Source organism: Bactrocera dorsalis, chromosome 3 (assembly GCF_023373825.1).
Source record: "Bactrocera dorsalis isolate Fly_Bdor chromosome 3, ASM2337382v1, whole genome shotgun sequence".
NCBI classification, from domain to species: domain Eukaryota; kingdom Metazoa; phylum Arthropoda; class Insecta; order Diptera; family Tephritidae; genus Bactrocera; species Bactrocera dorsalis.
Genome location: NC_064305.1, coordinates 88,875,091 through 88,902,148, shown reverse-complemented (window position 1 = coordinate 88,902,148; position 27,058 = coordinate 88,875,091). Strand labels below are relative to the sequence as shown.

The 27,058-nt window shown below is 39.7% G+C and overlaps 3 protein-coding genes across 4 annotated transcripts; all 3 read left to right on the top strand.

Annotated features, from left to right (window-relative positions):
• The first annotated feature begins 234 nt into the window (after positions 1-234).
• Positions 235-17,805, top strand: LOC105222849 (activated Cdc42 kinase-like). 2 transcript variants are annotated; one of them, XM_011200370.4, is made up of 12 exons: positions 241-642; positions 1,809-1,878; positions 1,944-2,337; positions 2,403-2,704; positions 2,781-2,921; positions 2,984-3,143; positions 3,207-3,529; positions 3,598-3,751; positions 3,808-4,574; positions 4,639-4,879; positions 14,721-16,475; positions 16,558-17,805. In XM_011200370.4, exons 1-12 carry the CDS (start codon positions 639-641, stop codon positions 16,750-16,752), a joined length of 4,506 nt encoding a protein of 1,501 aa, XP_011198672.2. In that variant the 5' UTR covers positions 241-638; the 3' UTR covers positions 16,753-17,805. The 2 variants fall into 2 exon arrangements, with proteins under 2 accessions (XP_049306887.1, XP_011198672.2); XM_049450930.1 differs by lacking the exons at positions 14,721-16,475; positions 16,558-17,805 and adding an exon at positions 5,139-8,447 and having other exon boundaries at positions 235-642.
• A 913-nt stretch (positions 17,806-18,718) lies between these two features.
• Positions 18,719-21,874, top strand: LOC105222850 (uncharacterized). The gene is made up of 5 exons (XM_011200371.3): positions 18,719-20,055; positions 20,128-20,411; positions 20,486-20,718; positions 20,782-21,178; positions 21,249-21,874. Exons 1-5 carry the CDS (start codon positions 18,867-18,869, stop codon positions 21,756-21,758), a joined length of 2,613 nt encoding a protein of 870 aa, XP_011198673.2. The 5' UTR covers positions 18,719-18,866; the 3' UTR covers positions 21,759-21,874.
• Positions 21,875-23,384: 1,510 nt separating this feature from the next.
• Positions 23,385-24,880, top strand: LOC105222851 (uncharacterized). The gene is made up of 3 exons (XM_011200372.4): positions 23,385-23,571; positions 23,663-23,841; positions 23,916-24,880. Exons 1-3 carry the CDS (start codon positions 23,508-23,510, stop codon positions 24,216-24,218), a joined length of 546 nt encoding a protein of 181 aa, XP_011198674.2. The 5' UTR covers positions 23,385-23,507; the 3' UTR covers positions 24,219-24,880.
• The last annotated feature ends 2,178 nt before the right edge of the window (positions 24,881-27,058 follow it).

Sequence of the window (27,058 nt, the reverse complement as noted above, 5' to 3'; positions counted from 1 at the left end):
AAATTATACGCGCAGCTGTTCCTTTTCAATAATGTTAGTTGTATTCAAGAAATAATTTATTTTAATTTAGATTCTCTGTTGGATACCACCTAAGAGCCAATTTATTACATTTGCGAAATATGAGTTTAATGGGAACATTAAAGATTCCAATTGGACTAATGAGACCATTATGCTCTAGTGCTTCCCAACCAATGTTTGCCAATCAGCTTGGGTACATTTATCAAATTTCTGTTTTCATTTTCGATGTAGTTTTCATTTCTCTGCATTTGTCTGGTTGTGCTTCGTGTTTCAAGTGCACTACGGAAGATATTGATAAAAATTTGTACAATTGGTGTACTAATTGAGAAAATGTGTATATGAAATTGAAAATTGCAATTGTGCGTCATATAAATCAAAAGTGAAGTGATAAAGTGTAGCTTGGGAAATGTGTGGGACCTTTTATACTGCGTTTGAGATAGCAGAGATAGCAGCAACAGCAGCAGGGAAAATAAAAGCAGAGATTTATGTTCGCAACAGTGAACGTCGCTGTCTATAATTATTAAAGGCATTGTTTTTGGAGGGGAGGTGGGGTATACGTCGCCGGAACTTGCAGCACTAGCACTTCCTTAAATGCAACAACAACAGAAGAAGCAGCTAAAATGGGTAAGCAGTGCTTAAGTGGAGCAAAGAGCAAATCAACAAAGAAAAAATTTGTGAATGCCAGTATGACAAACATTAAAAAATGCTTTGCAAGTTGATATGTGCATATATGCATAAAATTCAGATTACAAACGCGTTTGCAATCCGACGCCAGCCTATGACGAACACCAGCGCAACTGACACCGGCGTCATCTACGTACCGTGGCAAGGAATATATATCCATGCATACATATTTTGAAGAATTTTGTATTCTGAAATTTTGCAGTTACCACCTTAAGTCACAAACTGACTTCAATCGATTTAACCAAATTCACGGACAATAGTTCAGGGTAGACTGGCTACTGGCTGCTGGCTGTGAATTGGACTGTAATGTCGTGTAGCAACAGCAACAGCGGTGTCCGTAATGAGTGGATAAAAAACAACATACCAACCTACCGGATAGCAGAGGGTTGAGTCAGCGCATTTCAAGTGCGATAACTAATTATGTTCGCAATACGGCATATGATGTACATATGTATGTATATTATGTATGTGTACCGTTCATGCACGGGTAGTGGGACGACCAGAAAGCAAACAAGTCTGCAAGGGCTCTGCTGCCACTTTTGTTCGCTTTGCGATGCTATGGAACATTTCGAAATAAGCGCCGTTGGCTATTTTTAAGTCATTCCCACAGCGTAGAGCGAACAACAAACTGCAAAGTGTGTGTAGCATTGCTGTCAAACTAGGCCAGAGCAACTTTCGCAGCAAACGACAACTGCAACAGCAGCAACAAACAGCAACCAAAAATAATTCACCGTAGCCATGACAGTCGGCCTAGCATATGCTAGATTTAGCTGTAGCACGACAATTGTTGCGCGCTCCCACTTCACACCCACATGCGGCATGCAACCGATAATAATAATAAAAAAGAAACGTAAAATCCAAAGAAATGACTTTTGTCTCCATGGGCAGATGGAACGGATGTACGCGGGCGTTTGGACAACTGCATTTTTTCTACAACAAAAATGTTTTTCATTTGCATGGCACTCTTATAAGTTTCACGTAAAAAGTTGAAGCATAAGAAAAAAATGAGTTGGCTATTTTAGTCTAAAATGAGCTTATGCCTTAGTTTAAAAATTTTTCATACTGAAACATAATTAATTCTTTTAATTTCCCTTCTACTTTTCCAGAATGCTCCCAAATTGATTTATATGAGTTTCTAACAGAAGCAGAATTGCAACATTATTATAATGCAATCAAGTAAGTTGTATGGATATTAAACAGCGCCCACATTTCTGAATACATTTCATATTTTTGCTTTACAGAAATGAACTGAAAATTACAAATGCTGCCCACGTCAAATATGCGACTGACGAAGACCTCAAGCACATTGGACTGTCTCGCCCAGAAATACGTCGTCTGCGCAAATACTACGAGAAGCTCTTTCCACATGGCTATCTGAGTAAAATAAAGCGTTTACTACAGGCGCCTGCCACAATCGTCAAGCGTGACGGCGGCGATGGCAGTACAACACTTTCAAATGCATCATTGCATAGCGCGGCGGAGTCGCCTTCTACAGCGCGCACCGCCAACTCACCCAGCAAGGCACCAAATAATAAGCATATTATACCAGCCGATTCTATAACGGTGAATAAACAACTGGGCACTGGCGAATTTGGCATAGTACAACAAGGCGTATGGACCAATGGCACGGAAAGGGTTAGCACGCCGAAATAAATAACATAATTCAAATAATAGTAAATGTATTTACTTTTATTTTTCAGATACAAGTTGCTATTAAATGCTTGTGTCGCGAGCGTATGCAATCGAACCCTATGGAGTTTCTGAAGGAGGCCGCCATAATGCACTCTATTGAGCATGAAAATATTGTACGTTTGTATGGCGTTGTTTTGGCCACAGACTCTTTGATGCTAGTTACTGAGTTGGCGCATTTGCGTTCTTTATTGGAATGTCTAAAAGATCCCGGTTTGCGCGTAAGCTTTCTTACAATTCCAACGCTTTGCGAATTTGCCATGCAAATCTGTAACGGTATGCGTTACTTGGAAAATAAGCGTCTTATACACAGGTGGACATAGCTTTTTCCAATTTCTATATGTTTGTAAAAAATTATATGTTTTTCCTACTGATCCTACTCATTACAGAGATCTTGCTGCGCGAAACATATTGGTTTTCAGCAAAGATAAGGTTAAAATTTCCGATTTCGGACTGTCACGAGCTTTGGGTGTAGGCAAAGACTATTACAAGACAAATTTTAATGTCAACCTAAAACTTCCTATTGCCTGGTAATAGCATACATTTTTTTTATTGATTTGGATTTGTAACATTTGTATCTAATGCCTTACAGGTGTGCACCCGAATGCATCAATTATTTGCGTTTCACCAACGCCTCAGATGTTTGGGCTTATGGTGTTTGCCTCTGGGAAATGTTTTCCTATGGATTTCAACCTTGGGCTGCACTTACCGGGTTGCAGATACTTGAAGCTATAGATGCACCAAACTATCAGGTGAATATGCTTGTGAAAAAAAGCGAAAGAAGTTTCAATAAAATGTATTCTCTTCATATACAGCGCCTCGAGCAACCTGACTGCTGTCCGCAGGAATATTACACGCTCATGGTAAAATGTTGGCAAGATGATCCCGTAAAACGTCCAAAGTTCACGGAAATCTACGAGCTACTGCCCGACATGAAGCCCGAGCAGTTGAAAGCGGTTGTGCATTGTTTGGAGCCCAAGAAGGATCATTTACTGTATCGACAAGGCGATATCATAACAGTACTTGACCGCAATACGGGCACACCGTTTTGGAAGGGTGTACTTACATCGGGAAAGACGGGATTTTTCAACCCCTCAAATACTGTTGCTTATTTGGAAGGTTTACCCACTGCTAACCGGTAAATTTAGATTAAATTTAATTATTTTTAAAATCATTTTACTAATAATTTTCTCAAACTGCTTTTAGGGACTCATTTTGTCGCACCAGTGAACGCATTAGCAAACGCAAATTACGCACAGAAATGATATCAAAGCCGCAGAATGATTTCAAACACACCGGGCATGTAGGCATCGATGGTGACTCGTTCGGCGATATAGCTTTTCTTGGCAATTCGCAAAATGTAAAGTTTATTCTTTCATTCCATTTAATTATTATTAATTTCTATTTGATTTTCAGTACAATCATGTGCCACGGCAAATCGTTACACCTTATAAGCCATCGGAAGATATCGAGCAAACACCACTTTTACTGCCACCGACACCAACCAGTCCCGATTCCTTACAAACGGCTAGTGGTTATTTCCCCGAAGAGGGCCATGGCACCTCAATGAACCCCACATTTATATCCTCAACGGAAAACACACCCAAGCATTTCAATACGGGCAATGGCGGACAGTCATCGTTCGAATTTCCTGGTCAACAGTCACTCAGCAAGTCTTTCAATCCATTTACCCATAAGGGTGACGATGAAGTTATGCGTAGTGGTGGCACACTCGCTATGCAAAACAATAATTACGGTCTAGATAGTCAAGGCTTCCAAGGAGACATAGCTGCAGGTAGTTCGCAGCAATGGCGTGACGCCGGCAAGAATGGCGGCAGTAGTGAGGATCCACATGAATACCATGAAATTTCCGATGACGAAATGACTGCTGACAAATTAGACTTTGGACCGTCACTGCTGGATGAAATCAACTCTATGTTTGGCTCCATGAGCGCCAGCACAAGTGCGGCCGCATCGAAATCGTCCGATTTTGAGCACACAAACAAAAAGAACGAATTCGCCGAAATCACTTCGAAATTGGTGGGCAAAAGTGGTGATAGTAGCAGCAGCAAGTTCGGCACATCCTCGAAGAAGAAGTCATCGGGCACTGTCAAACCCATATCGGTGAAAGATGAGCGCATTTTGAATCAAGCGATCGAAATCGCTAACGAAATCAGCGCGAGGTGAGAGCATTATTTTCGAAAAGCCTGTTGTGTTACTAACTCTTTGAATTGCTTCTATTTGCAGGTCCATGAATGATTTAGTATGCGACCAATCGTCCAATACACAAAGTCCAAAACGCAAATTTAGTTTCCGATTTCCGCATTTAACGAGTAGCGGCAGCAATGCCAGTGACAAGGCGTCTGGCGGTAATTCCTCGCCGACAGCTGGCAGCGCGAACGCAAATGCAGCAGGCCAAAAGTCCTTATCGCCGTATTCGAAGAAGAAAAACTTCACTGAACAACTGGAGAGCATACCCGATTTACAGGTGAGTTCTGGTGTTATTTTCCATCCAAGTCCCATTGCTTCGTTCTATACTGAACCCTCAACTATGTTTCGCCGAGTTACTAACAACAAAATTTGTATATTTCTCCCTCCCCCTAACGTGTATCATTTAATTTGAAAAACAAAAAATTAAAATTTTATCATTATTTGTTGTTGGAATTTTGTTTGTTGTTGTTTTGTTTCATTTATGTCTGTATATTTTTTTTATGAAAATGAAAACCGCAAATGGTTTGCTGAAATAGCGATTTCGCTCCTTAAGTGAAATTAAGAATGTTAACGGCCCCGATTTGCGTATACCAATTTTCGATAAAGAAAGTTCTGATTTTTGTTTTGAAAAATCACGTGAAATATTAAGTCGTCCATTAAGTTTAGATCCACCGCCGTCCCTAACTCAAAGCACCACATCGCCCCCTTCCGCACTCGATTCGCAATCCCATCGCTCTGTGCGAAATCAAAAAAGTATCAGCGAGAACATTATGGATATCGAGAATACGTTGAAGGCGCTTAATTTGGATTTCATGCACACCTACACGGAATTGGACAAAACCGACTCGGATGAGACCTTGCTGAACGAACAGTTCTCCAATATCGTATCGTCGATCGAGGATGAAATCAGTAGTGCCACCGGCAGTCTCAAATCCGCTATCTACAATTATAGCAATGGCGTGCAGACAATGTTCGACTTCAATGCCGCGACCAGTCATTTGGACAAGCACTTGCAGTATATCAATACACAGAGCCATGCGCAGGCGCAGTCGGCACTAGGTGATCTAATGCAGGACCAGAAAGTGGCCGATGACAAACGCTCCAGCACACCGGACACGGGGTTTGCCTCGCGTGACACGAACATCTCGCTTTCGCGTCGAAGCAGCCAAAAGTCAAATTATAGTCCACAGGAAAACTACTACAGTCCCAAAGAAACAGCGACGTTGGGCCCCAGCGGCAGCAGCAGCAGCTATATGACACATAGGGATGACAGCCTGCAGCTTGCAACAGAACGCTTCAGCGCCACGAAATACGGCAACTGCGTTTCACCAAATAAAACGTCTGCTCTGAATGCGAGCAATACTTCGGTGTACTCCAGCAATCAGCTGAAGAGCAGTGCTTGCGCTTTGGCCATTGTCGATGCCGAACAATATAAAGAGAGTGGTCACCGTCAGCGCTCCATGTCTTTCACCGACAATCCCATGAACCCCATCTCGCCGGTGCTGTCCGAACCACAGCAGCGCTTGAAACGCCGCTCTACGCACTCGGCTATGGAGAATCGCACTTCACACAATCCGCATGTGCGCAGCGCTTCATCTTACAAACCGCGTTCCATACGCGCACGCACATTGCGCCGTCTCAGCTACAATCCCATCATATTGGACTCGAGCTCATCCAGCGATGATGACCCGATAAGCGATTGCAATCCCAGCATTGCGCGTTCGGAGTGCGACATACGCGCGCGTGTCTCCTCACTCTACCGTCGTCGCCGACCAGCAAGCGGTGGCAGTGTGGCTGGCAACGGTGTAGCACATAAATTGCTGACGCCGGGCTGGCAGGACGATGACCCGACGGAGTTGACCACGGTATCGCAGAAAAAGTTGTACGGTTCAAATGTGAGCATAAAGTCGGCGCCGCACTACAATTACGGTGCGCGCGGCATGTCGCATCATTACAGTCGTCAGCTGGAGGAACAATTTGCCTACGAAGACCGTATTTATGACTTTGGCGGTGGCCGTGGGCCGGGTAATAATTATAGCGGCAGTGTAGCGCCCACTATGGGGGGTCTCACAAGAGGTATGGACATGAATGGCAGCAGTGGCCGCGTTGGTAATACCGTAGTTGGTATGGGTTTGGGTGGTGGCGGTGGCTCCGGTTCGGGTTCATCCTCGGCTACATCATCGGCGCCACCATACAATAGCGGCGCGCCTATCACCAGCATGGGAAGCGCTGGTGAACGTAGTTTTAGCGCGCTCAGCGGCATCAGTGCGCGTAACGCAGTCTTCCATGAATTCGATGTCAGTCGTTTGACCGGCAAAAGTCCCACTTCCAACTTCGCCAATTCGTCGCCAGAGGAGCGTAACCGCGCACATCCCTCGCCGCCCAAGTCTTTGCCGCTGCCACCGTTACCGCTGTTGAATGCGGCAGCGCCAGCTGCAGGACCTGGCACCGCAACGTCACTGCAGAAGAGTTTAGGCAGCGCCAAGCAGCAAATGGAATTCCACTGGCCGGAGAAGATACACGCGTCAACGGTGAAGCAGAATGAGCTGCTTTGGCGACAACAGCAGCAGCAGCAACAACAACGGCAGCAAAGCAAAACGTCTGCCAAACATCAATCACACAACGCGTTCTTGGGCAGCATGCGCGTTAGCAGCGCGACTGCCGGCGTTGCACTGGGCGGCGGTGGCGGCATGCCAGGCGAAGCGTCCTACACGAGCGACAGTTCTTCCAGCGATAGCGAGGAGTTCGCTTTTCGCACCGAGTTCATACCTCACATACCACCAAGCCCAGCTCCATAACTAAGAAAAATGCTGAGATATTTTTTTAATTTACTTTTCGGCAATGTGTTGGACGAGCAGCATTAAGCCGAAGAAGTGTTGAGAATTGAAAGTACAGTAATCTGAAGAATTGAATTAGTTATAAGCAATATAATACCTATTCAAAGCAGTATTTTATTGTTGTACAAAAACAAAAGTATATGTTCTAAAGCAACGAAAACGCTACCATAGGAATGCTACTTGTTGCAACAGCAGAAAACTTTGAAAGGCCTCAAGCATATATGTATAATTAAATGTTACATGGCAGCGACTGCTGTTAACCCTGTCACCTGTGACCGGTCTCAATCGTTGCTTTCAGAATAATAAGCACTAGTTGGGCATGAATGTTGTTGGCAGTGCCCCGAGATTATACAAATCTTATATAATATGATGTTGAAGGGAGAATATACATATACAAATGCGTATATTTTAATTTATGCAGAAGGCAAAGGCTTGTAATGGCAGCAGCAGCTGATCCAGGTCCGTCACTGCGAAGCTTGTTGTTTGATTTTGGGAATTGTTGCCGAAATGTTTATTGATAAAATATCAACAGCAGCGCAGATAATTCTTAACATAGGGAGTGCCTTATCGAAAGTAATTATTTTCTGCATCAAACGCACCCACACACACATACACTCACACATTTTTGCGCAGTATTTTTTGTATTGACATCTCGTACGTTTTTCCACAACTTCCGCAGCTCAAACTCTGATCAAATAATACATACGTGCAACGTGCAACAATAAGTCATGAAATTGCGAATTTATGTCATCGTCACCCATTAATAATATAACATACACACATGCATACATAAATGTGAAATGTTCCCTAATGCAAAAACAACTACAATGCAGACTTGCAGACTTTTTACGCGCAACAATCAATAGCTTAACGGATTTTTTACAAATCATATTTTTTACAATTTATAAATTTGTTTACCAAAAACAAGAAGCGAAAGCGAAGCTTCGTGAAAACAATAATCTTTAAACTGCGAATAAGATAAACATGTTGAGAATTGAGCGAAAAATAACTGCTAAGGAATAAAAAAGAGGTTCCTCAAAAAAAAAAATAATAATTAAAATATAATAAACATTTAATAGTTGTTGAGGTTAACTTTTCCGAAAAATATACATACATATATTGATACATTGTCATTTCAAAGCGTAGTCCATTTATAGCATCAGGCAACTCTCCGCTCTCTTATAACTTCTTCGTTTTGTCAATACAGTGAGGCTAAAGTCAAAAGGCAAAATATTCATCAAAAATCTTACTTGTATTAAATATTGGTATGCCGAAATAGTCTTTTCGTAAAAAAATGTTGAATTTTGATTAGAAATACGAAAAGACTTTTTCGACTACCAATATACATATGTTGTACATCAGCTAAACAGCAGGCGGAAATAGTTTTTTTTACGGATACTCAGCTAAAATGTACAATATATGTATGTAATAAGTTAACAGGGCTAAAAGTAAATTTTCTTGAAACTTTAACTAATTTTTTAATTGTGAGTACGAATAACTCTATTGACTCAAGCTAACTGACAGCAACCAAAATATTCTGAAATGTTTTCTATTTATCTTATTCAAAGAAGTTAATGAAAAAATGAAGAAATTTACTCGGATTTTATATGCATAGGTCTCTTACTGAAACATTTTGCTAGTAAAACTGGGACTTTTGTAAGGTTCAACTGCCTTACATCCAAAGCCTTCAGATACATTTTTTATTTGGAAACACAAAAGTTGTCTTTTCTGGTATTTTAGCCGCTGTAGTAGATGTGTGTTTGACTACCACTGTAATTATTTGAGTCTATTGGCAGCGAAATTTTGAAGATTAAAGAAAAAAAATTAATTAAAAATAAATGCAGAGCTTTGAAATTTAAATTCATGTATTCATTGGTGAATTATACACGTATCATCGATTTGCTTCATAACGATGACCGAAAAGCCAGTTGAACAAAAATCAAAATAAACTAAATAATTAGTGTTTAACAAGTGTTTGGTGTTGAGAAAAAACTCATGAATTCCAATGTTTTACAAAAATAAATAGCAATATACAAAAATACATATACATACATACATGTATAGCAGATAATACAAAGATCTCTCTGATTTTATTGCTAGTAAACTTAATTGTGAAACCGCCTTAAATACACACACAAACTGATCCGCATTTCCGTAAAAAAATATTTTTAGCATAAATTTTTAATTTTCGACTTTACAGGCACTCAAACCCAGGTATTCGGTCTTTAAAACATTAAGAGATACCAATACGCTGGTCTCTCGAACTAATTTAGGAGACTCTCTGACGCAATGAAATTCCTGCATTTTCAGAATTTATACTCGATATTCGAAATCCATTCTCAATATCCGCTCCAAATATCTTTTCAAAAACTTATATTCGATCTCTGATCTTTGCTGTTGATGGATCTAAGATCTTAAGGATTCATTTTTTTTGTTTTTTTTTTTTTCGAATCCGAAACACTATTATTTTTTTCTTATTGATTTTACATAGCAGTTATATGGTTGTGACTACAAAATATCAAAAATATTTTTTTTTTTTTTGTAATTAACTTAGGGAATGATAAATTACGACATACAAGGTAATGGCGGCGTCAGAATGGCTTCTCGTACGTCAATGATGGAAATGTATATATGCGAGTGAAGTGGCGTACGTAACGTAGAGTACGCCAACGTATGCGTAGCGCAAGTAAACATAAATCAGCTGTTCTTTATTACCGCTAATTTTGTGCCACATAATTCCAAGATTTTTTCTTGGCCAATCGATTATGGTGTTTCATTATACTGTTGTCCCACAGACAAGGATAGATTTGCATAGCCTCAATTAATTTATTATATTCTATTATTTTTTCGTATGGAAAAAGTTGAGAGTTAGTCTGCCGAATGATTGTCCGTACGAATCTGTCGCTCTCCACATCAAAACACACATTGATCTCAGTTGTCGGCTGCAACTGTGAGTTGTATTATGGAATCAACGTATCTCTTCTGACGCCATTATAATGCCAGCTGATCATTTTGACTCCTCATCAACATTATTTTCACACACTAAATATATTATATGACTTGATTTCTAGAGCATTAAGGTTAGGCGAGACTAGGTTAATCTGGTAGTCCAATAAGCCACGCATAGACCAATTTGAGTCTTTGCGAGACCAGATGGAGTTCAGTTGCTAAGTGTCTGCACTTGACGCGAATTTTAACACACTCTGCGGCCTCACTATCGATACCTCCCCCAGTGAACAATACCGTGGGGACTCCAGATACTTACAGCGTAGTCTTTGCAATGCGGGACAGGTACACAAGAGATGCTGCATTATTTTCCTGGTGCTCTAGACATTTTCTGCAGTCTTCTCGTTGTGTTAGCCCCATCCTGCGGGCGTGTATCGCCACCAGACAGTGAATAGTAACTGCCATCATGCTCCTACAATCTCTTCTATCGAATGCCAATAGGAATTTTGTGTACTCTAGAGCATTATAGTTTTTCATTGTCGACTCTTCCACGCTTCAAATTTTATTTGGAAGAATTCCAATATTACATATGTACGTCTTTTTAAAAAATCTTATACTCCGAAAATTAGGAGTGCCTGTAAAGGAAATACAAAACACTTTTTAGCATAGCCAACCGTTTTTAAACGCTTTTATCGCCTCTCCAAGCAACGACCTGACGGCATTTTAGATGTTTTATCGCAATTTTACAACAACAAAAACACATTTTAGCATGCTTAGTGTTCCATATTACATGGTTCTTAAATGTAGAAGGAATAAACTTTTTCTAAAATTAGTTTCTCTACTAAAGTAGACACTTAACTTAATATAATTATGCTTGAAGCACTAGACACTTTATACCAGTCCACAAATACAGTTAAACCGTTACATATAAGAATTGATCTCTTGACAGCTTAGCGTTTTTTAGCGTAGCAATGAAATGTTAAACGCTCGCAATATTGATAAACGAGATTATTTGAAGCCGAGTACTAATTACATACATACATATACAAGTATAGTATAGGTGGCAGTATGTGCTTGCATACATATCTCTCCACATTTACTCGTATTATATATTATATCCTTAGGTATACAACATTTGGCGATATCATCAGCGGAAATTTAAATTCATATTATAATTACATACATACATACATTTATATTATATGCTATATTATGCTCTATTTTATTATGCCATATATATTCGCGAACATACATAGACATTAGCACGATGATTAATTCAAATCATCCTTATATGTCCATACATATTTACCACATACATACATATGTATGTAATCGTAAATGTATGGTCAATGCCATTTATTATATTCTCATTTGCACTTGACCTTTCTACATGCATACTTATCAGCATATTTATTTGAAAAATCCCGTTTTGCGGTTGATTCAAAATTCTAGTTAATAATTATGAAGCAACACACTCCATTTACATATAAATATATTTAATCTTATAAGTATACTTAAGTATGCGTACATATGTATATATGTACATGTACTCGAATCTTGGTTTCTTGGCGACAAAAATTAAAGCAAAAAAATAACAAAAATTCACAATTAGCGTGATAAGGCAAAAAAAAGTCTATTTCTACTCCTAGTTGCTCGTATTACGACTCAATTCTGATCGACTAAGAAGCGAGGTTTAAATTCTAAATAAGAAACGCAAAGCAGCAAACTTTTATTTGGAAGCAATAAAAGCAAAAAAAGAAAAAAAAAACACAAAAAATGTATTTACTGTATTTTATTGTATTTGCATGTATTGCATTGCCGGTTGCATTTATGATGTTTCAAAACAAAATATTTATGAAAAAAGAAAATTTTAGAAATAAGAATTAAAGCAAGAAGAAAAAAATAAATAAAATATAAAAATTAAAAATATAAAAATAAAAATTACAAAATTAAAAAAAGATTAAAAATAAAAATAAAAAAATAATAATTAAAATTAAAATAAAAATAAAAAAAATAAATAATTAAAAAATGAAAATTAAAAATAAAAAAAAAAATAAAAATAAAAATAAAAAAAAATATAAAAAAATTAAATTAAAAAATAATAATTTAAAAATGAAAATTAAAAAAAAAATAAAAAAAAATTAAAATTAAAAATAAAAATCAAAAATAAAATAAAAAAACAAAAATAAAAAAATAAAAAAAACAAAAATTAAAAATAAAAATAAAAATAAAAAACTAAAAATAAAAAAAATTAAATTAAAAAATATTTAAAATAAAAGTCAGCTGTATTTTCTATTCTATTAAATGATGAGATTTAAAAACCAAAACAACTTAAAAACGCCTAAAACATAATCAAACTAATATTATACATACATACATAAATACTTACTTATACGCTACCCATGTTTATTATACACAAAACCATAAGAAAAGCGAAAAAATGATAAAAAGAAAAATTATATATTTCAAAACTAATGAAAATCAAACAAAACTGTTGGAACGTTCTGTTGAATCAAAATGTTGCTAACTTTCGGCATTAATTAAAATGTTCAAAATAAAGTAAAACAAAACAAAAACTGAAACAAATGTGAAATTAACGTAACAAATCAAACAATAATACATACATACACATAGTTGAAACAATTGAAATATTGAAACAAGAAAGTACAGGAATTCAGTGCATGCAGTTCAAAAACGTGTTCGGTTGTTCGCAATTTGACATCTACAAAATACAACAAAAATATGAATTAACAACAACAATAATGAAGGAATTAAAACTACCAGAAGCAAATAAATAAAACATTATTGTATTTCTATACAAGAAAATTTGTTTATTTTACTAAAAAAATATGGGTTCAACGTTGGATAAACGTTTTGTATTATTTGCCGTTGATTTTCGGCTGACAACAAGTAATTTAATAGCTGCGGTGTAACCAGAAATGGTGCAGATCATAATGTTGTGTCGAGATTGTATCACCTTATTGGCAATAGACCAACGAAATCTAAGCTTTTTCCAAGTCATTTAATTAATTTCTCTCTTTCCCTTTAAAAGTTTGGGATTAGGTTCTATACACTTTTGCCAAACTGATTCTCCAACACATGCATTGTGAACGCATCAACCGTCTCTTCAGGTGTTGGAAAAACTCTGACTTCTTAGTTAATTTTAATCCGCGTTGCTCTAGAGGTATGTTTGAGCCATGTTCAATTTTTCTAAAAAACTGGCAACAATTTGCTTGGAAGTGCTTCGTACGCAAACCACTTTAGATGAAATCAACTCACCTTGAAACACCCATACAATCGACTGCTGTTTACTTTCAGGCTCATAAGTATAAATCCACGATTCACCACATGCCACGTTATCATAGTCGTGTTTCAAAGCACTGTCTTCGTATTTTTTGATTTTGTACCGGCAGAAATCTGCCGAAGTGACAGCCAATGTGAAAATACTATTCTACAATCAAATGTTGAGGCAATATTGGATGTATGCTGGTCCCACTAATGCCTATAGTTGTCTCAATCTCACGATAGGTCACATGACGGTGTTGCAATATCAGTTTGTGCACAGCATCAATAGTTTCCGGAACAACAATTGATTTTGGACGAACTTCCCGCAATTCGTATTGAAGTGATCTATGAAACCGATTGAATTCACCATACCAACGACAAACCCTAATGCTTGATGGAGCTTCATCGCTAAAATTCAATTTAGTTCATCTAGTTGTAAAAAAAAAAAATAAAATCCCATTTTTTGGTCGAAAAGAATATTTTAGGTTACTGTAAACAATACGAAAAGCGGTCGCATGTTAAAACGTTCTGTGTATGTATTATATAAAAAGTATCAAACTTGGTCATAAAGTGAGTTGTCAGATTGCAACCGAATACCGAGATCTAAAAGACAGTCTACCTAAATGTGTTGACTCTGAAGGAAAGAGCTCGAATTAAAAGTTATAGGGGGATGAAAGTGTTATTGATTTAAACGCCGGCGAAAGGTGCAGATAGAAAGTCGAAATTGACGCTGAATGAATGAAAGTATATATGAAAGAAGGAGCAAATTTTCGCAAATACAGTATCAGTGGTTCTCAACTATGAACCTTGAAATTTAATTTTTTTTTAGATGATTTCTGCATAATCTGTGTTGGTTTTAATAGTGTTTTTTGCACGCAATATTTTTTCTTATAAATATTTTTTTGACAAATTTTTTTTTTTTAATTTTTTTCCTATAAAATATATTTCTTCTCTTTTATTTGCGTATATTTATTTTTTATTTGCTCTTCATTTATTTTATTTTATAATTTTCGTCCTTCAATCCCCGTCAATATTTCTATATCATTACAGGCTATTATTGGCGAGGAGGGACGCGAAGCTTACAACAGTTTGATTGAGCGTAAATCCTCACTTGGCGCTGGTCTAGGTATGGGACTTAGTCCCGCAGCCACTTTGTTAAGGCATCTGGACACGAACGAATTCGAATTGACCACCGCAAAAACATTGCCGCGGCGCTCCATGCATCTGCAAGAGCGCAACGAGCCTGCGCGCGGCATTACTTGTCGTGACAATGGTGATCAAATTGTGGTGCCACTGCACAATGCGCCACGTCCGATGACATTGCCTACACGCGGCGCTGCTGGGCGCGCAAAAAAACTGGACGGCACCACTGGCGCGCGTTTAGTTAATGGCTGCGGCACAAGTGAGTCCAGCGAGCAGACTGCAACGTCGACGACCTGCAATGGAGACGGTAATGGCGGCGGTTCTTCGCCCTGCGAAAGCCCCAGCTACTTAACGAATACATTCTATAAATTTCCCGACAGCGCTAATACAAACCCGCCGCCGGCAACAACAGCCACAACGCCCACTGACGACACAACAAATCCAATACCGCTGCCGTCGCGTGAAGGCAAGAAACATATTAAGACCAATGTCAAGCGGCATGTACGCAAATATCCGCTTATAATACCGGTGAACGGTCTGCAGCGCACGCTAAATATGGTGACGGAGACAACACCCACGGAGGATGGCATAAAGCCGGTCACAGCGCTGACACTTAGCAACGGCGTGATACAGCGTGCGCTAACAACGCCGCATACTGCACAATCGAAGTTGACAACGAACAAGGCGGCCACAACGGCGTCGCCGATAGTGGCGTCGGCAGAGACGCCAACAACAAAGCACGCGTCACAACGTCACTCCAGCGACGGCCACACCTATCAAAACTTGGAAAAATTAGCCGATGCGGAAAGTGGTTCGGGCGTGAATACCACTGACTCCGCTTCGTTGCATTTCGAATCGATACTGGAAGCCGACTACGACAAGGGCAACGTGTTGCAGTCACCCGATGTGACGGATGGTTTCTACAATTTCTCCATACAAAAAGAGCACTACCGCAAAGACAAGACGGTAGATTTCGGCGCGAACAAAATGTGTGGTTTATACGTGAATGAAGATGAACTGCGCAATCTGGATATCGAAAGGAACTTAAAACTGCAACAGAGCTCCGCGGCAGCCAAGTCAGCCACAACAACAACAGCGGTGGCAACCATTACTGCTCCAAACACACAGCCACAAGCATCCGCAGCAGCTGCGGCGTCAATCACAACAATCAATACAACAGCAGCCTCTGTGGTCACCACAGCCACCATAACGTTAGCCAGCCCTGCTGCTGAAGTCGCGTCAACACCAAAAGTTGTAACAGCACCAGCGCCGGAGGCTGCAGTTATCCGAGAGAAGAGCGGCAAGTGTAACCTGACAGCCGATAATGAGCTCGCCGGCAATGCGCTCTTTAAAAAAGTGCGCGAATCCGTCGATCTAGCCATGGATAAGAAGCCGTCTGGCACTAACACTGCAGCCAGTAACGCTGGCTCTAGTAACACCAACAAAACTCACAAAGTAGCGCGTGCTTCCTCTATTGCCACAACAACGACACGCCCCCAAACCGAAACGGAGTACTTTGCAGCAGCCGCTGCGCGTCTAAAAGACTCGAATTCCGTGAGCTGCGAAGATCTGCTAGAGTTTTCCGACAAAAAGCCGAAGGGCTGCGAACGTGGCGTGGACTCGGATGAAGTGCGCATAATGGTGAAAGTGCTCGGGAAGAATGTGAGTAGCAATAAACAAGTTTTTTAGTTTTTTGTTTTCAATCGGAGCACTTTCAAAAATCCTCTCTTTACCTGCTTTTCAGATTGTCGAACCGACACGTTGCCTGCAATCACTCGAATTCATTGGCTGGGATGTGCACAAAGCGATCAAAATCATTAAGCTACAAAACATTTTACCCGCAAAAGAACTGAGTCTGGCCGCCACCGTGGAGGCCTTACAGAAATACGACTGGGACTTACACACAACGGCGCTCAAGCTAAAAACCAATAAATGCTAATTAATCAAATTGAAACTTTAAGTTCAACCGACAAGCGCCACGAAATTAGAGTTAAGAATTCAAAACAAAAATACTTTTTTATGTTGATTTTTTACAATTTGCGAATACTAAAAATTGATTGTGATTACTTTTTGCTCGAAAGAAAACGATTAGGTTCATATATTTTGTATCCATTGTAAAAGTAATAAAATTTTATTTTAAGGAAAAACAAAAACGAAAAACTGTAGAAGTGCCAGCAAAAGCTCATGTACACAACAAAAGCAAAAACATATTTACATTCTTACACACGCATGTGTCATACAAAATAAAAATTAATCTTTAAGCAAAAGAAAAACAGAAACAGAAACTGTAAACAAAAGCCAGTCAGTGCCTTTTCGCATTAATGCGCCGCTGAATCAGCTCTGAATCAGATGTTGCCGGATGTCAATGAAATTGAAAACACGTACACCGAGGAAATCTCCATATGTGCCTTGGCTTATGAGCGATTTGAATATTTTTATACCTATACATACATACATATTCTTATACCATTGTAGCACAGCTCGACTGCGAGTGTGTATCTCATGAAAAGTACTTATTGCATTCGTTGTATTGCATTTCACTAATAATTATAATATTGTCAACACAACTATATTTTTACTCTTAAAATTAAGTTAACACTTTAAACTGACTACACATATACATACATATATACATAACTACTGAAACGAAATGCAGTTATTTTTAAAACTTTAGTCTGTTTCTAATTCCTTAGCGCGTCTTTATACGCCTCTAGCTTTTTAAGTGTACAATTTATTGCATATTTACATACAACTATATACATTTACCCACAAACATTCGCTATACAAACGGATATTTATATACATAAATACTATATATGAATAACACTGAAAAAATTGATTAATATTAAATATTAATGCCAATTCAGAAGAAATCGAATACTCTGCATTTGTAATACAAAATATTTTATACATACATACATACACACACGCACAAACATACATATATAAATATTTACAAATTCATATAATTTAATTCAAAATATATTATCTAATAAAAGTGGTTTATTGGCTTATCTGTTGCCTTGCGATATTTTCCAATTTATCTTTTGAAATTGAAATTGTAATCTAACCATCTCATTTATATACAAAACATAACAAAAAATACAAATAAAATCAATAATTTAATTACTAAACTTCTTCTTCTTCTTTACTGGCGAATTTAGTAGATTTCAATCAATTAGTTTGTTGACACACTACGCTCGGTATGACCTTATATGTGATATTAAGGAGGTTTATTCCACGATAATTGGATTAGGCGAGGCACATTTAGGTTCCAATCGTGGGATATGCTTTCATCCGACCTTATCCTGTATAGAACTGTTGACTGATACACACACCTTGCCGCCGTCTTTGAATCTGGCGTTGCCACACCGCCATTTCCACGACAATCGAGTCTACGTAACCGGAACGGAACGGATTTTTTATCCAGTCAAGGACTGTCAACTCTGTCGTTAAAATAGCAATAGCTTGGAAATCCATCGGTCCCTGCCACTCTGTTGTTCTTCAGGTGGGTAGTTGCTATTTGAGCTTCTTCATAGTCGGGCAACGGAACATACTTATAATCCATTATCATCGATTGGGGAATCGGGTTCGTCATCTCTAGATGTTACACTTTCACTGGCGTTCAGCATAAATTCAGTATGCTTTGGACATCGGCCACTAGATCACCTCTTTGGGTCCTACGAAACTATGCTCCGGTCTTGAAACTTTCCGCTAGACCTTGTCTAATAACGCTGGCCCAAAATCAACAATCATTTAAACTCCATGGCGAGAACAATTTATTCTTCGTAACACACACATAAGTATTACTAAAAAAAACTTGAACAATTAAAATGTTACGATGTTTCACCTCTAAATCGTTGGCATAATTTTTGTTGAATATTGTTCACGCCATGAAAACTTATTCCAATTTCATTGCTCGCACAAAATTTTAGTTTTGTCGATCAGACAACAAAAAATCAAGAGCAGCACAAAAAAAATTGAAATTTTTTTTTATTTTTAGAAAACAATTGTGCATATATTTTGATAAAAAAAACGTATTTGCATTAGAGAATGCACAAGAAAAAACCAAAGAGTATTTACACTTCGCGCTCCTCATACTCAGACCGTGCCAAGAAGGAGAACGAGTCTTTCAAGGAGGTGATCGTGCCTGTACAAGCGATCGAAACAGCGCTGTTGTTGCTCAACTCACAGGAGGACGCAGTGCTGGTAACCGTGTTCAAGAACATCACCGAGTATGCGCGCAAGCAGGACGAAAACGTGGAGGAACTCAAAAGATTGAAACTGCTCGATTTGCTATTGGAGAAGAAGTTCTATATGACATCCGATGCGGTAATGATCCGACGTTTCGCCACATACTTGGCTTGTACGCTAGTTGAGAGCATGGATGTGTTGCGTGATTTGGAGCCGGCGAGAGTGATTTTTATTTTAGGAATATGTTTGGAGGCGTATTTAATGGAAGTGGATGATTTTAGTCTGGAATATTTAACGGTGATCATAAATAAGTGCCTGCAAGATCCACAAGTGGCAAATGAAATGTTACAAAAGAGTGATTTCCTGGAGAAGTTCTTCATGCAGGTCTCAAGCACCGAAAATCCGGACATCTTGTGGCAATCCTTCGAGGCCATACACAAAATGTTGCTGCTGTTGGACGCCGAAAAGTTGCTGGCGTTCAGCACATTGCCAACATTTCCAATCGACCGTGTGCTTTGCGATATCTTAAACGAATTTGTGGACATACGCAGCGCAGCGCTGAAGATCGTCAAAGATCTGATTGTGGACACGAGCGATAAGTCCGCATTCGCCGACGTAAGTCGTTGTGTATTCACGCTACAGCAATTGACACAACTATTTTGCGATTACGCCATCACCGATCACGGCAACGAAGCGATCGAGGCATTGGCCACGGCAATGCGTACCGAGAAGGTGACACAACTCTTTTTCGAGCATAATTTCTTCGATCGCATTATGCAGAATGTGGCCGCTCATTTGCTGGAGTATGCAGCGAGTGTGAAGTGCAAGGTGATTTGGATCTTTGCCGAGAACGCAAAATATGAGCACTTCCTACAGCGCATCTACGAGGCAAATGTGACGGATCTATTCCTGGATTGTCTATTGCAAGTGGATCCGTATGGCCCAGCGCCCTATGTGATAACTGGTATGAATCGCATGATGAAGAACCCGAATGCGGCCAATCGCATATTACAGTTCTATGAAGCGGGCGTGATAGAGCGTTTGGCATGTACGAAACTAATTTATATACCTTTTCGACAGTCTTTTAACTTTATTTTTCTTTCGCACCTCTCTTTTAAAGCCATCATTTCTCAACCTGGCATCGATATACGCACACGCGAACAGGCTGCCGATTTGATTGGCAATTTACTGCGCTTCGCTTTCCATGACACCGCGCACCAGTTGTTGGCACTACAAATTTCTCTGGTTCTGGGTCGCATATTTGGTCAACAGCCACAGGATCTGTCTATTGACTTTTTACTATCGCTGTTAAATATCATCGAGCAGTTGGCGCAAAATGAGGACTATCGCGAAATTTTGGGTGAATCAACACTGCTCACCATGAATATTGCGCTCATGCTGAAGGTGCGGTCTCAATATTCGTCTCTGCACACAGCTCATCACATTCGTTTAACTTGACTTTATATAATTTTCCGCAGAACTCCTTCGCCACGGCAATACTGGTGAATAACATATTCCGCTGTCTCTGCACTTTGGCTGATGAGGCGCCAGTACGGACCGTGCTACTCTCACACTACATCGCACCGTCCATGAAGCGCGGTCTGAAGTCTCTCTCGAATCTGGTTAAGACCTCAGTAACGAATTTCATTATGCAAACCGCACGTTTTCCCGAAATGGTGCATGAATACATCGAGGCGGGTGTTTTAGAAGTGTGAGCGCACTCTCCGTACAAATCTATGTTCGTTTTTAATTTACTTTTTTTTCGTAATTTTAGACTTATTTTAAACCAGCGTCTGGCTATGTGTGTGTCCACTTGGGGACCTGCCATCGAGGCTATACTTTCCAAGTGCCCAAGTCTTAAGTTTTGCATACGCAACCACCTCGGTTTCACAGATAGCACTGCTGGCAATGACTTTCTTGTCTCCAAACGGAAGTTCGATGATTTTCGCGTTTTCCAAAACATTCTCAAAGAGGATGTTTCACCGCTACATCCGATTTTAGTCGTCAATTTCGAGCGCAAAGTATCACCACCAGATCTGATTATAGAAGTACCTATAGAATGTTTCCCGTTGGATGAGCGTCCCGATGTTGCGGGTAGCTGGTGTTACTGTCGTAAACCAGGTGATAGCGAACTACCGCGCATATTGGATTTACTAAATGAAGAACTGGAAGTGAGTACTGTGTATGCATATAAAAAGCTGTAGCAAGCTAATAACCACCAATCACTCTTCGATCTCACAGAAATACGGTTTAATGCAAAATCCCGCGAAAATGAGTCGTTGTATTGACTTCGATAACTTGGCCAAGCGTGCCAAAGTCATCGCCGAGATAGTAGAGGCTGCACTTTGCAGTAACCTTAAACGTCTGGATCTCAACACCACCGAAGAGTGCTCCAATCACACTGTCAAGTGTCATTTGTACGACATAGCTCGTGCGCTGCATTGCAACTTCATACCCATTGGCATGGTACACACTGGTTGCCAGTTCGAGCGCGCAATCCTCTTCAAAGCTCTGGCCGATCAAATCGGTTTGCCGTGTACCTTGCAACGCGCCGTCGACGGTCGTCTATTATTCAACGAAGTGCCACTGCCAGTGGAGATTGATCATGACCCTCACTGCGATAAGAAGACTATGAAATTTATGCCTTGGCGCATGTTGCGACCCACACATATTGTCGATTTGATGTTCCATGTCGGTGAACTGTATCCCATACAGAGTCGGCAAGCGCTGCAGTATTTGAGATTGTATTAGAAGAAATGAACTTGAAAGCTAAAGACAAGTGTGGACAAGCCATCTTCCTTGAAACCTATGATATATTTATCAAAATACTAAATAAAACAAACTACTATTTAGAATTATAGTTTCGTATAAAAAGGTCTCTGATGCTTTAGTCTACGGTCAAAAACAAAATCTGAATCAAACAAACAATTCTATAGTTTTATACGGAAGGGACAACAGCGTTTCTTTCGCCGCGACTGTACTTCGGAGCGTGCGCGCACCGACTGGAATCGGTAGAGCGCGTTCCTAGCTTATGAACGAGCGTCTGGTGAGTTGTCTCCGTGCTCCTGGAAAGTCGGGACAAACATTTTCTCGCGACGTGTTTCTGTGAGTGGTGTAAGCCGAAAATACGGCGTTCGTTGGACCAGATGTACGCGAATAAATTCTGTGTGAAACTCGGTAAATCTGCGACAGAGACGTTTGATATGTTCAAGCAGGCTTACCCAGATGTTGCTTTAGCAAGAAGTGGAGTGTTTCGTTGGCACCAGTCCTTTTTTGAGTGCGGGGAAGAGGTCGTTGATGAAGACTATGCTAGGAGATCTGCGACTTCAAAACATCGACAATGTGACTCGTGTACTCAAAGTCTTCGTTCACCATGAATTGGTTCCTCCTGGACAAACCGTCAACCCCAAGTTCTCACGAGACTCAAACGAAGGCCAACCGATTGGCAGTTGTAACAACGCCTCAGCTCACACCGCCTTTCTTGTGAAGAGCTACCTAACCAAAACCGGCATGCCAACGCTTCCGCAGCCGCCCTACAGCCCAGGTGTAGCCGCTCAGAGTTTTTTTTATGTTTCCTTGCCTGAAAAGGTCGATGAAAGGTAAGCATTTTGAGACGACAGAGCGGATCCAAGCAGCATGCACCTCGACTCAAAGGCTGTTCCGGAAAATACCTTCCGTGACGCCTTCAATGCTTGGAAATCGAGCTGGAAGCACTGCATCGACGCAGAAGGAGCCTATTTTGAAACTTTTTAAAGAATTGTAACGATTGGTTCAATAAATTTTTTTAAATCGACTCAGTCCTATTACTTTCCGGACAAACCCTGTATATCTCATATAGCTTATCGTTCGCTCGACAGCGGTATTCGCCGTAGCCAATGCGCAAAGGACCATAAGTGTTCCACAGAACCTTTCTCTCGAAAACTCGTAACGTCGACTCTTCAGATGTTGTCATCGTCCATGCCTCTGTAAAATATAACAACACGGGAATAGTGAGTGAATTACAACGTTTGGTCTTTGTTCGTTGATAGAGGACTTTACTTCTCAATTGCTTACTTAGTTGGAAGTAGCATTGTTTTTGGTGTTAATACTGGTTCTAAGATAGACGAAATTATCTACGATTACCAAGTTATGACTGTGTGAACAGTGATGGGAGCCAAGTAGCGAGTACGTCAACTGTCTGTCTTTCCCTCGTTCATGACCAGACCCATTTGTTTCGCTGCGCTTTTCAAATTTCCGTTAAGAACACACCTCAAGTAGTCACCAAGTTCGTACTGCGCATGTCCTTCACACATTTCCACTTCTCACGACATTCGCTGGCTGTGTACTTTCTACCCCATACCAAATGTGGTTGAGCTTGTCAATACAAGTGTAAATAATACAAAAGCTAAAACGGAAGCTGTTTCAAAGAATTTATTTTCTCTGAAAGTTCCAAGTTAAAAGTGATTAGACGATAAATCAAATTTGAAACATATCTTCAGCATCTTATGAAATCGTTTAGAGATGTCGCACAAACTGAAAATAGCAATATACATGCTTTGGCTGGCATTGGGAGCGATGCAATCAGGTAGGCGTGCAGCTGGCTGCAAGTAGAAAAAATCAATATTTAAACACATAACGGGAAATATGAATTTTGTGCCACTTTTTACTACACACAGCTGATGGACAATCGATTTCGAATACGGTGCATCGCACGCAAGCTGCCACGGAGCGCGTTAATGATCTCTCCTGCTACGAATGTGATACGATGGACCATGGCGAGGCGTGCGTGGATGTCATGACGCGCAATCTAACCAATTTCATACGCAAATGCAAGGGTGAGGAGTTCATTTGTATGGTGAGTGCGGAGCGTCATAGGGGACTTCCAAGCAAAGCTGGGCATTGATATATATTTTTTTGTTTTGCATGCAGGTGAAACGTTTCTCATACACAACCAGCACGGAGAACTCCACCAGCGCACCAAAAATGTGGTCGCTGGATCGACGCTGCGCTGTAACCTGTGAGTCCGGCTGCATCGTGATCGGCGAGCGAACGAAGCTGTACGCTTGCACCTCGTGCTGTGAAAAGTCGCTCTGCAATACGGGACGCGGACGGGCCGTGAGCACTTTCCAGCGCGTCGAAACGGGCATTGGCACATACTGGTGTGCCGCAATGGTGGCAACATTGTTGCAGCGACTACTCCTACACAGCAATCAATCCCTGTTGGAAATCTGAAGCTTAGCATAAAAAGAGAAAGACAGTTAAAGAAGAATAGCGGGTACTTAGTAGGCAGTTTTAGTGCAGCAGTGGCTGTGGCAGAAGAAGTTACGCAGCAGCTGGCATTAAAGCAGAGATTAGATGCTCTAAAGATGGTTCTACAAGCAACTCTCCTATAAGCGCCAAAAACTTAAACTATTTAGCAAATGTATACTCATTATGAGGTAGTTGAAAACTTTTTCCTGTTCAAGTCAGCCAAATACTTTTGTGATACCAAAAAGCATAATTAATAAAACTAATTAAGTTACTAATTAAAGTTTAGTGTTGAAATTCCATGCTAATGCTTGTGTGTTCTCATATTATGCCTTAAGGTAGACCACATGTGAGTGTAGTTCCGTTAATGACTCCCACTTCGCCACTTGTTTGGATCGTTTAACTCGGCCTAGGCCATTAATAAAATTCTTAATTAAAGCAACAAACGTCAAGTTTAAGGGTGCAAACCGACTTCAGACACAAGCCCCGCCGCCTAATGCAGTCCAAATATAAATTGCCTCAAATGCTTTCGAAAATGTTTTACCAAACCAAACTCCAAACCACACTCTCCTTCGCGGCTACTTGTGAGAATTTGACGCATGCATGCGATTTCCGTTGCTTGGGCCGCTGTTTGTCCCAACACGCTCCTTACTTATATTTACAGCAATGTATATGTATGTATGTATATGTGTGCATACAACCTCATTCCCTCTCTCCATAAATTCATCTTTGTGTATTATTTATTATGCATGCACACACACTGGCATACTGGCATTTATGCATGTGTTTGGTGTGAGTTATTTCCGGTTTGTCGCAAATTGTGTGGACTTTTTATTAGCTGCACAAAGTTGTGGCAGGCGACATGTTTATAATGGGTACTGCCAATCAACTCCCCTAATATTGAAAATTCCTGCATTGATCCACATGTGCATGGCTATGTGTGTGCGCTAATATGCATGTACTCGGCTGTGGTATGTTATGCTCGCCGAGTTTGTAAGCCGAAGGGTTGACTGGTGTTGCATACATTTGGGCGATTGAACAAAAGCATATGCAAATCTATACAAAGGCATAAGAAGTGGTTCGAAAAAACAAACAGTTAAATGAGGAAATATGAAATAAAAAAAAATAATAATAATATAATGCAATAATTTACTTATGTATTTCTTATATAAATGTATACTAAATAATAGTTTAACGAAATTTCTCCCTTTTATAAATATGTTCATAAAAATTGAAGAAAAACAAAATATCCTAGCTCTCTTTCGATATCATTTTTATTAAAACGTTTTGAATATAATGAAAGCATCAGTACATCCCTTTTTCTAAGCCAACAGCTTTACTTTCAGTTTTTAAGTATAAATTTAATCTTTCCTTCTCGTTCAACAATCGGCTGTTTATTAAATTAGTTGAGGCATAACTCAACCAACCATTGAGTCACTGAATGTCAAACTTTGTCGCAAGATATGCAGAAAAAGAAAAGGTTGTCGAAGTCATTCAAAGGTCTTTGCTCTCTTCGTTAGGTTAGATAGTTTTTGCGTCGCGGACAACTGTTGTATTTTCTATGCTTTATCCTAGCCGTGTTCGAAAGCTGGAGAATATTTTACTATGATATTTTAAGCAAAAAGAGATAAAAAATGTTAATTGAAAATTCTGTGTGGGTTGATGAATCCTACGTTTTCTTTATTTGCATTTCTGTCAAAGCGGTAAAACGACAAGTTTCAGATGGTAGTCCTCCACCAGCTGTAAACACAGCGATTAGACTGACCATGGTGCTGTGGATAGGTACAAGGTACGTTCCAAAGTAAACAGGACTTTTACAAACTGGTGGTGGCCGCATCTATGTATATGTCGACTGTTGCGTTAGTATCTGGTTGTGAGGACATAAATGACGATCAACATGTGGGCCAATCAAAATTCGTGATCACCGGAAATTTCATCGAAACTGTGCGTGGATTCATCAAAAATCAGTCGAAATCAGCATGAAAATTCATGGAAACGGAATTGAAGATCTCCAAAACATTGATTTTTGACTGAACATTTGGGCTTACGAAAAGTGTGTGCATATTTTGTACCGCACAAACTGACTGACGACCAAAAATTGCTCGGAATCCAACATTCGTTTCGACGCTTGTGACCGATTATTTGACCAAAAATCACATTCTAACTATTAACCACTCCCCGTATTCACCTGATATGGCACCTTGCGACTTCTCTCTTTTCGAAAAAACGCCTTTGCTCATGAAAGCGTTATGCAGACCTAGAGACCAGTTAAAAGACTTGCACCGGCATACTGGCGGCCATACCGGCTAACGGCTAAAACACTCGTTTGACATGCTTTTGAACCGTGCAAAAAGCTGTATTGAAGCAGAAGGAGACTATTTTGAATAAAATAAATTGATTTTGCCTATTAAACCATTCGTCCTGTTTTTTTTTTTTTATAAAGTCCTGTTTACTTTAGAACGCTCCTTGTAATTACCTTTGTGCGTGTGTTTTTTCCTCAAAATTTGAACGATTCTATAATCAACAAATTCAAAATAGTATTATTAAAAGTATTGTATAATTTTTTGATATCCTGATCTGATGTGAATCATGCTTCAGTGAGCGTGTTCCATCGACAGGACAGGAACAAGTGATAGTTAGATGCCGCAGGACCAGGGATATAAGGCGGGTGAGACAACACTTCCCAACCACTGTTTAACAAATAGTTTTAACTGGCATTACTCTGGCATCATGGATATTCGGATATGTCGTTGATTCGTTGGTTGGCAAGGTTCAATATATGATTTGTTGCATCAAGGATTGTCATTTTTCATTACTAGTCCCAA

Coding starts and splice junctions, on each gene's coding strand:
- LOC105222849 (XM_049450930.1), top strand. Junction 4,575..4,638: donor GCTAACGAAATCAGCGCGAG/GTGAGAGCATTA, acceptor TTCTATTTGCAG/GTCCATGAATGATTTAGTAT. Junction 4,880..5,138: donor AGAGCATACCCGATTTACAG/GTGAGTTCTGGT, acceptor TTGCTGAAATAG/CGATTTCGCTCCTTAAGTGA.
- LOC105222850 (XM_011200371.3), top strand. CDS start 18,867: ATGCACAAGAAAAAACCAAAGAGTATTTACACTTCGCGCTCCTCATAC. Junction 20,412..20,485: donor ATATTGCGCTCATGCTGAAG/GTGCGGTCTCAA, acceptor AATTTTCCGCAG/AACTCCTTCGCCACGGCAAT. Junction 21,179..21,248: donor TACTAAATGAAGAACTGGAA/GTGAGTACTGTG, acceptor TCGATCTCACAG/AAATACGGTTTAATGCAAAA.
- LOC105222851 (XM_011200372.4), top strand. CDS start 23,508: ATGTCGCACAAACTGAAAATAGCAATATACATGCTTTGGCTGGCATTG. Junction 23,572..23,662: donor ATTGGGAGCGATGCAATCAG/GTAGGCGTGCAG, acceptor TACTACACACAG/CTGATGGACAATCGATTTCG. Junction 23,842..23,915: donor GTGAGGAGTTCATTTGTATG/GTGAGTGCGGAG, acceptor TTTTGCATGCAG/GTGAAACGTTTCTCATACAC.